At 40.7% G+C, this 11539-nt stretch overlaps 1 protein-coding gene across 1 annotated transcript; it reads left to right on the top strand.

Annotated features, from left to right (window-relative positions):
* The first annotated feature begins 1424 nt into the window (after positions 1-1424).
* LOC110156180 (deleted in malignant brain tumors 1 protein-like) lies at positions 1425-10003 on the top strand. Its single transcript, XM_055149075.1, has 15 exons — positions 1425-1501; positions 1580-1672; positions 2260-3018; positions 3124-3432; positions 4869-5306; positions 5412-5726; positions 7155-7350; positions 7400-7599; positions 7705-8019; positions 8118-8326; positions 8404-8549; positions 8635-8877; positions 9276-9429; positions 9553-9628; positions 9703-10003. Exons 2-15 carry the CDS (start codon positions 1609-1611, stop codon positions 9714-9716), a joined length of 3438 nt encoding a protein of 1145 aa, XP_055005050.1. The 5' UTR covers positions 1425-1501; positions 1580-1608; the 3' UTR covers positions 9717-10003.
* Positions 10004-11539: the final 1536 nt, after the last annotated feature.

Raw genomic sequence — 11539 nt, 5'->3', positions numbered from 1 at the left:
ATGATCATCAAAACTGTTCATGTTCTAGTTTGTATTCGTTTGTAACTTGGTAAAGTGACAGAAGCTTCAGCTGTGACATTCTGGAGCTCAGCAAACCAACCCAACTCTGTGAAAATAACTCTTAGAAGTGATCTAACAGCCCTAACCCAACAATGGGGTAGAAAAAATAATATCATTATGGTGACAAATAAATAAATAAATAAATAAATAATAATAATAATAAATGGGAGCTCCAAAGAACTGCAGTGTGGATCTGTTATTTCTTTTGCACATTTTTTTTTTTTTTTTTTTTTTGTCTTTGGACACAGTCGCAACTTTCACTGGATGTGCCTGTTTCTAACTAGAAGTAGAAAAAATTATAGAAAATAGAACATTTTTTAGGGTGTAGATTTGGTTACTTTTTTTTTTTTTTTCACATGTTTCATGTACCTGTTTCATGTTTGCCCATCTGCCATTTTGTCACTAGCATGAACATACACTACATACCTGTATATATGTGTGAAGTTTATCTTTTGGATTATGGTTTGTGCCGATTCAAGCACATTTAAGAAAAAAAAAGCTTTACACTATCATTAAAATATCGACTGCATGTTCAATACAGTAAAGTGAAAATATTTTTGATGTTTTGTTTTCACTGAGCTCAAGCATCTTTGAAATGATGAAATATGTAAATATGTGTGTAATGAGTGGCTATTGTTTGTCTATGTGACAGTTTTATAATGTCTCATGGTGTACTTTGAGATTTGCTCATGTTTTCAAATGCAGAAAAATGGCAAAAAAAAAAAAAATCTTTAATCATCCACTTATATGGCTGACAGTTATCAGCTTTTATGGAAAAACTGCTCAGTTGCGGAAAAATTGTCACTTCCTTGACTTTCCTTAGATCTTGATCTTAGATGTTGTAAAGTGGGCACGTTTTATTGATGTAGAACAAAGATCCAGGTCAAACACCTGGGACTTTACCTGGGACCAAGAAGTGGGAATATAAAACGAAAAAAGTATTACAGTTTTATGAGAAGGGTTGCAATAAATACTGATAGACTGTTGTGAAATTATGAGTGGTGTCAGTAAACATAAGTATAAAACATAACAGCACATGAGATCTTATTCTTATTATTTTTCCATTAATAATGATTTAGAAATGTTATGCATGTCATAATTTTTTGGATAAACATTACACACTGTTTTTGATCCCTCTTGTATTTTCAGGTCAGGTCAGGGGTGTTTTATCCATATCTATTCAGCAGTGAGATTATTGACTGAAGGTAGGTGGGTGAGTTTATGACATAAAGACACTTTGTACTTAGTGGGGCATAAAGAGTACTCCAGTTTTGTTTGGTCCATATGCTTTGTAATAATTAACTTGGGTCCTGTCAAATTAATCATGTATCACTATGATGCTTTCGTGGATTCCCGTTAATCTTCACTGATAACGCCAACTCAGCCTTATAAATACCCAGACCTTTGAATACAAGTAAACGGAGATCTGAAGAGTCGAAGAGTAAGTAACACTCATATTTATGCTATATAATTCATGATTTGTGAGATTCATTTCAATTCTTTTCTTTTGTTTTTGCAGAAATTCATCCTGGCTGCAGTCCAGAAGAAATGGGGAAGTTTGAAGTGTTGTTTCTGTCTTTAATTTTGCTGATTAGTACAGGATGTGCTTCAGGTAAACATTTCTGCTGCATTGCTAGTCTATGCAAATATTTCAAATGACTTGATTTATTTTATAATCTATGTTTATTTATCTCACAGAGGAGAAATGTACTTGATAAGGCTCTTACTATACTGTTTTTAGTAATGTTTTTTTTTTCTTTTTTTTTCTAAGTTTAAAATTTTGTGTGAATTCAGTTCTCAATTTAAAACCATGATTCAATCTGTATTCTCTTTGTCTCTTCACCAGTGTGTCTAATGTAACGCAGTTAGATGTTTGAGTGAACGTGTCTTCAAAAGAGCGTATAATTCGTCTCGTCCTATAACAAACTCTTTTAAACCATGAAGCCTAAATTTAATGTTGTATTTATATTTCAATAAATGGAAGACAATTGGTGCAAATGTGGAAAAAAAAAAAAAAAAATGCGGGATGATTAGTAATGTTTTTTTTTTTCTATTTCTATTTTACTGATGCTTGTAGAATGCAGTTTTCCCTAAGTCACCACAGACACTCAAGTTATTTTTTATGTCTAAATGCCAATAAAAACACAAAGTAGACTATTCATTTGATAAGTTCACTAATTCTGTTTTGATTTTGCATAGATGTGCATGTGACCAACTGCAATGAATGCCACTCTGAAGCCACTTGTCTGAAACTGGAGGAGAGAGGAGATGCATTAGCAACCACCAGCCTATCCTGCCTGTGTAAAGAAGGATTTGTTGGTGATGGCATCAACTGTTATGAAGTCAAAGTATGTGGGGGTGACACCTCCTGCTGTGGCGCAGGTTATAAGTGGTCCCCAAAAAAAGGCTGTGTGGATGTAGACGAGTGCTCTTTCACACCATCTGTCTGTGGTCCTTCTCAGCTCTGTAAAAACACAAAAGGATCATTTGAATGTATCAATAATCCTGCTCTTCAAACAAAAAAAAGTGCACTGGTACGCTCTGGGATAGCACCAGTCATTAGCTACACCACATATGCTCCCACCATCCCTACCCGCCCTCCAGGGAACCAGACCACTCCTGGGTACAGCAGTACAGGAGTGGAGGGAGAGGTGCGTCTGCTCAATGGGGGGAACAGCTCTTGCTCTGGACGAGTGGAGATCTTCCACCGAGGACAGTGGGGCACTGTATGTGACGATTCCTGGGGCTTGCTGGATGCCCAGGTGGTGTGCAGGCAGCTGGGCTGTGGCAGGGTGCTCTCTGCTCCTATGGGCGCTCGTTTTGGACAGGGCACTGGCCCCATTTGGATGGACGATGTCATGTGTACAGGACAGGAGACTGAGCTATCCCAGTGTCGTCATAGGGGCTTTGGGAGCCATGACTGCAGACACAGTGAGGACGCGGGTGTGGTGTGTGAAGGTAACGTCTCAGACTAGTCTTTAACAGGCTTCTAGTATGTGGAGTGGTTGTGTGAGCAGGACCTTATGTATCTCCAACCTTAACACAGTTTACTTGTGTCCTCAGCCCTGTCTCCGGTGCGGCTGGTGAACTCGAGGGACCGCTGCTCAGGCAGAGTGGAGGTGTACCATAACAGCCGCTGGGGCACAGTGTGTGATGATTCCTGGGGCCTGAATGATGCCAATGTGGTGTGCAGGCAGCTGGGCTGTGGCCGGGCACAAGCTTCACTTACAAATGCAGCTTTTGGACAGGGCACAGGACCCATCTGGATGGACAATGTCAACTGTGTGGGATCTGAGGCGTCAATAACAGACTGCAACCACAATGGATTTGGAATTCATGACTGTAGTCACAGAGAAGACGCTGGTGTCATGTGTGTGAAGGTAAACACACTGGGCTGTTCAAATATATGGTGGCTATTCAATGGTTAAGTGTAATACACTGCAGTTTATGTTACTTGAGTGTCTGTAAGACTCCACATAAGTCTTTCAGCTTTGTGACTGTTAAAGGTTCACTATGTAACTTTTCTGGTGGGGGTCAGTTACCTGTTAGTAAGTTGTATTTATAAAATTACAGGTACTTTAATGCTAAAAAAAAATAAATAAATACAAATAAAAATGACAAAGCTTTATTTTAGATTATGAAAAATTTGAAATTATTTCATTTTCTCTAGTGCACCAATCAATGAAAAGACAACAATAACCAACAAATTAACCTTTGTAAATGTACAATTTAACCAAAAATATACTAAACACAACAAATAATAGTAATGTCAAACCAAACATTAATGAAAAGCAAACCAAACTAATTAAGCCCTACATTCATAATAAGTCAAAGTGCTAGTGCTATGCAAACATGGATGATTTGCTAATTAGCATTTAAAGTGTTTGTGCTAAAGTGACTGAGGTAAGCTTTGGTGTTAAGTTAAAGTGCATAGAGTTCTACATGGTTAAAGTGCCTAGTCCTATGCCTGAGACCCAACCTTGCATTGTGCTGCAAACCCGGCCATATATTGCACTTAACTAATCCCACTCCGATCGCAATAATGCTTTAGCTTTACCACTACGCTCATCTGATAAGAACCAACACTAAATAGGGCATAACTAGAGAGCAAGAATATTAGCAGCAGCTGAAATCTGTTTCACAAGGAGCCATAGGTTAACTTCAAGAATACAAAAAAAAAAAAACCATCACCAACCAAGGTATACAATAAAAAAGGTATTTTCCTAGTATTTGGAAGATCATGCCCTACATGGGGCTAGGGGCGCAATCGGAGCGCCACCATTACCACCGCCAACTGCCTTCAACAGACACACCGTTACCCACTGAAAGCCTCAACAACAACATTGAGGCGTGCACACATTTTTCTAGTTTCTAATCAGTGACGCACGGTGTTGCATTCACAAACGCACTGCGGTGGGAAATTGTGGTACCAGTGACCACCTTGTTGCACTTTAAAAACATGCATTCTTACTGTGATTGGGCTTACTATAAGTTTAATGTCATTCTCTGGAACACTATCAGCAAATAATAAAGTCCATGGTGACAGGGAGATTGCACACCCTCTTCAAGAAAATGTTACATAGTGCAGATTTAAGAAACTAAATTAACCAACATTAGTGTGAAACTCAAAATGTGTTACAGGCATGTGTGACCAACTCCCTAAGATAAAGGAGAAAATCAAAACTTATAATTATTTTTTGGGTCCAGTCTGAAGGTGTTCTTATTGTGTTTCTTTATATTTTGAAATGTTATGGCAATAACACCAAAATACATGACTTTGACCTGACAACATGTGTTGTGTTAACCAGCTTTAAACAGCACGGTTGAACCCAGGCCTCCGGGTCCTTCTCCAACTTACTTTGAGACCACCACCATCCCTACCCGCCCTCCAGGGAACCAGACCACTCCTGGGTACAACAGTACAGGAGTGGAGGGAGAGGTGCGTCTGCTCAATGGGGGGAACAGCTCTTGCTCTGGACGAGTGGAGATCTTCCACCGAGGACAGTGGGGCACTGTATGTGACGATTCCTGGGGCTTGCTGGATGCCCAGGTGGTGTGCAGGCAGCTGGGCTGTGGCAGGGTGCTCTCTGCTCCTACGAACGCTCGTTTTGGACAGGGCACTGGCCGCATTTGGATGGACGATGTCATGTGTACAGGACAGGAGACTGAGCTATCCCAGTGTCGTCATAGGGGCTTTGGGAGCCATGACTGCAGCCACAGTGAGGACGCGGGTGTGGTGTGTGAAGGTAACGTCTCAGACTAGTCTTTAACAGGCTTCTAGTATGTGGAGTGGTTGTGTGAGCAGGACCTTATGTATCTCCAACCTTAACACAGTTTACTTGTGTCCTCAGCCCTGTCTCCGGTGCGGCTGGTGAACTCGAGGGACCGCTGCTCAGGCAGAGTGGAGGTGTACCATAACAGCCGCTGGGGCACAGTGTGTGATGATTCCTGGGGCCTGAATGATGCCAATGTGGTGTGCAGGCAGCTGGGCTGTGGCCGGGCACAAGCTTCACTTACAAATGCAGCTTTTGGACAGGGCACAGGACCCATCTGGATGGACAATGTCAACTGTGTGGGATCTGAGGCGTCAATAACAGACTGCAACCACAATGGATTTGGAATTCATGACTGTAGTCACAGAGAAGACGCTGGTGTCATGTGTGAAGGTAAACACACTGGGCTGTTCAATATATGGTGGCTATTCAATGGTTAAGTGTAATACACTGCAGTTTATGTTACTTGAGTGTCTGTAAGACTCCACATAAGTCTTTCAGCTTTGTGACTGTTAAAGGTTCACTATGTAACTTTTCTGGTGGGGGTCAGTTACCTGTTAGTAAGTTGTATTTATAAAATTACAGGTACTTTAATGCTAAAAAAAAATAAAATAAAATAAAAATAAAAATGACAAAGCTTTATTTTAGATTATGAAAAATTTGAAATTATTTCATTTTCTCTAGTGCACCAATCAATGAAAAGACAACAATAACCAACAAATTAACCTTTGTAAATGTACAATTTAACCAAAAATATACTAAACACAACAAATAATAGTAATGTCAAACCAAACATTAATGAAAAGCAAACCAAACTAATTAAGCCCTACATTCATAATAAGTCAAAGTGCTAGTGCTATGCAAACATGGATGATTTGCTAATTAGCATTTAAAGTGTTTGTGCTAAAGTGACTGAGGTAAGCTTTGGTGTTAAGTTAAAGTGCATAGAGTTCTACATGGTTAAAGTGCCTAGTCCTATGCCTGAGACCCAACCTTGCATTGTGCTGCAAACCCGGCCATATATTGCACTTAACTAATCCCACTCCGATCGCAATAATGCTTTAGCTTTACCACTACGCTCATCTGATAAGAACCAACACTAAATAGGGCATAACTAGAGAGCAAGAATATTAGCAGCAGCTGAAATCTGTTTCACAAGGAGCCATAGGTTAACTTCAAGAATACAAAAAAAAACAAACATCACCAACCAAGGTATACAATAAAAAAGGTATTTTCCTAGTATTTGGAAGATCATGCCCTACATGGGGCTAGGGGCGCAATCGGAGCGCCACCATTACCACCGCCAACTGCCTTCAACAGACACACCGTTACCCACTGAAAGCCTCAACAACAACATTGAGGCGTGCACACATTTTTCTAGTTTCTAATCAGTGACGCACGGTGTTGCATTCACAAACGCACTGCGGTGGGAAATTGTGGTACCAGTGACCACCTTGTTGCACTTTAAAAACATGCATTCTTACTGTGATTGGGCTTACTATAAGTTTAATGTCATTCTCTGGAACAATATCAGCAAATAATAAAGTCCATGGTGACAGGGAGATTGCACACCCTCTTCAAGAAAATGTTACATAGTGCAGATTTAAGAAACTAAATTAACCAACATTAGTGTGAAACTCAAAATGTGTTACAGGCATGTGTGACCAACTCCCTAAGATAAAGGAGAAAATCAAAACTTATAATTATTTTTTGGGTCCAGTCTGAAGGTGTTCTTATTGTGTTTCTTTATATTTTGAAATGTTATGGCAATAACACCAAAATACATGACTTTGACCTGACAACATGTGTTGTGTTAACCAGCTTTAAACAGCACGGTTGAACCCAGGCCTCCGGGTCCTTCTCCAACTTACTTTGAGACCACCACCATCCCTACCCGCCCTCCAGGGAACCAGACCACTCCTGGGTACAACAGTACAGGAGTGGAGGGAGAGGTGCGTCTGCTCAATGGGGGGAACAGCTCTTGCTCTGGACGAGTGGAGATCTTCCACCGAGGACAGTGGGGCACTGTATGTGACGATTCCTGGGGCTTGCTGCTGGATGCCCAGGTGGTGTGCAGGCAGCTGGGCTGTGGCAGGGTGGGTGCTCTCTGCTCCTACGAACGCTCGTTTTGGACAGGGCACTGGCCGCATTTGGATGGACGATGTCATGTGTACAGGACAGGAGACTGAGCTATCCCAGTGTCGTCATAGGGGCTTTGGGAGCCATGACTGCAGCCACAGTGAGGACGCGGGTGTGGTGTGTGAAGGTAACGTCTCAGACTAGTCTTTAACAGGCTTCTAGTATGTGGAGTGGTTGTGTGAGCAGGACCTTATGTATCTCCAACCTTAACACAGTTTACTTGTGTCCTCAGCCCTGTCTCCGGTGCGGCTGGTGAACTCGGGGGGCCGCTGCTCAGGCAGAGTGGAGGTGTACCATGACAGCCGCTGGGGCACAGTGTGTGATGATTCCTGGGGCCTGACTGATGCCAGTGTGGTGTGCAGGCAGCTGGGCTGTGGCCGGGCACAAGCTGCACCTACAAATGCAGCTTTTGGACAGGGCACAGGACCCATCTGGATGGACAATGTCAACTGTGTGGGATCTGAGGCGTCAATAACAGACTGCAACCACAATGGATTTGGAAGTCACAACTGTCATCATGGTGAAGATGCTGGTGTTATTTGTGAATGTAAGCTTTCTTAAACTACCATTTGAGGTTATGTTTATGAATGTGGATATTTCCTTTTCTCCCTTTGCTCATCATATTTATAACCATTTGTCTTCAAGTGAATGACGTATCAATCCCGGTCTACCAATTTCTCTGTGGACAAGATAAAATCATAGTTAGTCTAGATATGAGAACTGTGTCCTCCTCTGGTCTGGACCCTCTGTCTGGTCACCTGGTGGACCGTAACTGCCCCTTATCCAGTGTGCAGAATAACATAGTGCGGTATGAGGTCGAGCCAAGAGCGGGAGTCTGTGGGAATAGCAGAAGGGTAAGGGTGTTAGCTGTACTGTTTTAAACTGTATTATCAGTGTTTTGAATGATTGCATTTATCGTCATGTTTTTCAGACTAACAGCACACACGTCATGTACACTAACAGCTTATTCATCTACGCCCACAATGACTCTTTCCATGTTCCTGCAAGTCTCCCCTTCACATGCGTGTATCCCCTAAACATAAACACCAGACTCAACGTTGCTCTCTATCCTTTTGTGTAAGCATGACAAAGCTCAAAATCAAATCAGTATTTTATGATTCACTATGTCCCATTAAATGTAAGTGTCTTTTCATCTTTGCAGACCAGCCGGGGGCATTATTCAATCAGGTGGAGCCCCAAGAGCCTCAATGTCTCTGTACGCAGACCCAAGCTACAGCATTCCTTACCCACCAGGCACTGTGAGTGTGCCGGTTGGCAAGCCACTGTATGTCGGTGTCTATGTGGAGGAGAATGACCTAAGTTTTGTGACTGTTCTGAACAACTGCTACTTCACATACTCATCCAACCCAAATGATGCAATGAGACATCCTCTAATCCAAAACAAGTATGTTTATCTATAAAGACTAAAACATCAGGTTTAACATAAGAGCCAGGTGCCCTATTATGCATATATCTAGAGTTGTTTAGAAAGGACAAAACTAATATAAACTTATATTTTCTTTCCTTCTTCTATTCTAATTATGTTTAGTAGATTACATACTGATTAAGCATTAAGAATTTGTATGATTCTAATGATAACATCTATTCACATAGTGGCAGTTATAGTGGTGGAAGGCAAAAGCTTTAAAGAAAGAAGGAAGTAGCAACAGTTGATAGTACAAGTACAAGTTATGGTAAAGGTACTAATAAACTATTTTCTTGCATTTTAGTACTTTGATCTGTTACTTATGCTTGAGTTTGTTAATACATGTTCCATATAATACTGTGACAATTCTCTCGTAGGTGTCCTTCTGACCCTCAGCAGGTGGAGGTGGTTGAGAGCGGGACGTCTCTTCGTGCTCGTTTCTCTGCCCTCTTCTTCGTGCCTCAGGGTCAGTACAGGACAGTCTACCTTCACTGCCACCTCAGTCTGTGCAGCGGTGGTCCCTGTGTTCCAGTAAGTCTCTCCACTAATCATATAATAAAACTTGTTATTGTGGTAGTTTAAAACTCGGCAGCATGCATTTTAGTCTATTACAGTGCAAAAATGTGGTTGATCTGAACAATTTTATTTGTACAGGTTTGCTCTGGAAGGGCACCCCGCTCAGTTTCTGAAGGTGTAGCAATGCAGTCACTCACTGTTGGACCCATCACATGTGAGTAACAAATTACTTTATTGCTGATATATTAGCATTTAACAACCCAGTTACACATTTTCTTCTGTTTACAGGGGGATCTAAATGAATGTTGTCCATGCATCTGCAAAGATGTCTGTGGTGTTACTGTAATGGCAGAGCAGCTAAAACAACAAAGCCTGTGATTAAATGCATTTATGTGATACATGTTTCTGCCCTGTGTCTGTGAATATTTGTAATATTTTGTAGACAGTAGGTCTTTTTGTTCCTTCTCAACCTTGAAGAGAATTAGATCATTTAAACTAATGTATATACCATGTGCCCATTGTGTTATTATGTTTATTTGTCCTGGCCCAGATATAATTTCTCCCAAGGAAGACAAATAAAGTAACCTTGAACCACCTTTGCCTTCACATTGTTCATTCTGTGACACCTAGTTGTAAGGCATCGGGTTTAGACACTGACATTGGTTTGAATCTTGCTCAGAAAATCCCCTTGACAGGGGCATATTTTATTACCCAGCATGCCATGTGCTTCACTGCAGACATAGGTTACTGACTGGTGAGCAGAGGAACCAGTTTGAAACCAACAGGAGTTTCTGTCAGTGATAGTAGGGCATTGATTTTCAACCAGTGTGTTAAACTCTACTGTTCCTTCAGGTATTGCCAGGTGTGCCTTGGAAAAAACATCCAATCAAAGTTGATTCATGCATGCATTTAACTGAATAATTTACTATTTTGAACTGTCCTAAACTGAACTGGGTTGAGGAAGCAAAATGATCATCATTCCCCAAGATAAAGAACCAAACAAAGAGTTAAGGAAACTATCAAAATGGTGTAAATGGGTCTCTTTAAGTGGGTGGTGTGCCTGCCGCAGAAACTTTTCAATCAAAAAAGTGTGCTGCAACTCAGAAAACACTGATATAGCAGATACACCACAGGCCTGCAAGTCCTAGGTTTGCTGGTAAAAGTCCCAATTCTACCCATTTGGTATTGTAATAGTAACACTATAGACTCTTGTTTCATTTTGACCATTTTGACCTCTTCTATCTCTCATACTTATTATTTCAGTGTCTCTTAAACAGCACTTTGAAAGTACTGGACAATATGCTGTATCCTTATTACAACAGGATCTTGTTAAATGAATGACATCAATAGCACTAAACTGCAGAGACTGTATAAAATGTCAGTCAGTGTCCTTGAAAGGCTGAACGTTGAGTGGGGCCAGAACACACTTATTTTAGCACTCATTCACTTTATAAGACACTGCAGATTTATGGAGGACACACTTGGACATTGGACTGTTTTCAATGCTCAAGTATGGCCAAGAATTTGTATGTACTAGTCCCCCATATTTTTTAAAAGTCCAGATTATTATGTTTGTTAATTCAAATGTCTCTTATTTTAAGTGCAATTGTCTTATCCATGACACCACATTAGAAGGTATTTTAGCTTTACCTAAGAAGAAATATGTATCACAAATTGTTCTTCAATGATTTGTTTTTGTAGGAGTGAATTGTCTCTCAATATACACTTTTTTATCAGAAGGTACAAATGCTCCCACATTTTTGTTGTGGTCTCATTAGAGTTCACAGAATTTTCCCAAAGCCTCTGGACTTTCATTACACTTGATCTTCCTGTTTAAGATTATCTCTCAAATTATGGTCAGCGGTTAAAGATTAGGGAGAGGGGAACACTTCCATAAAGTGTTTGGATCGGAAATCAGCAGTTTTATGTGGCATTTACTTTATTTATCCAGTCAAAACAAACTCTATAATTACGAGGGTGCTCTGAACTTTGATGTTTTCTTTCGTACATTCCTGGAGAGCCGATGTATTTTTTCTACAGTGTACAATAAGCTACTTGATCCCTTATTGCAACAAACGGTGACTGATGGACGTCATTGCAGACAAGTGGGGTGTGTCCAAACACT

The sequence above is a fragment of the Boleophthalmus pectinirostris genome, unplaced genomic scaffold (assembly GCF_026225935.1).
Source record: "Boleophthalmus pectinirostris isolate CB_2022bp ecotype Guang Dong unplaced genomic scaffold, ASM2622593v1 HiC_scaffold_1, whole genome shotgun sequence".
NCBI classification, from domain to species: domain Eukaryota; kingdom Metazoa; phylum Chordata; class Actinopteri; order Gobiiformes; family Gobiidae; genus Boleophthalmus; species Boleophthalmus pectinirostris.
Note: the sequence above shows the minus strand (reverse complement) of the source record. Positions and strands in the feature narration are given on the sequence as shown.

What these genes read in the sequence shown, in the direction of transcription:
- LOC110156180 (XM_055149075.1), top strand. Translation starts at nt 1,609, where the DNA reads ATGGGGAAGTTTGAAGTGTTGTTTCTGTCTTTAATTTTGCTGATTAGT. An exon ending in CGCTGGTGTCATGTGTGAAG is followed by an intron (nt 5,727 to 7,154) that starts GTAAACACACTG and finishes TGTGTTAACCAG; the next exon opens with CTTTAAACAGCACGGTTGAA. An exon ending in CATCCTCTAATCCAAAACAA is followed by an intron (nt 8,878 to 9,275) that starts GTATGTTTATCT and finishes ATTCTCTCGTAG; the next exon opens with GTGTCCTTCTGACCCTCAGC.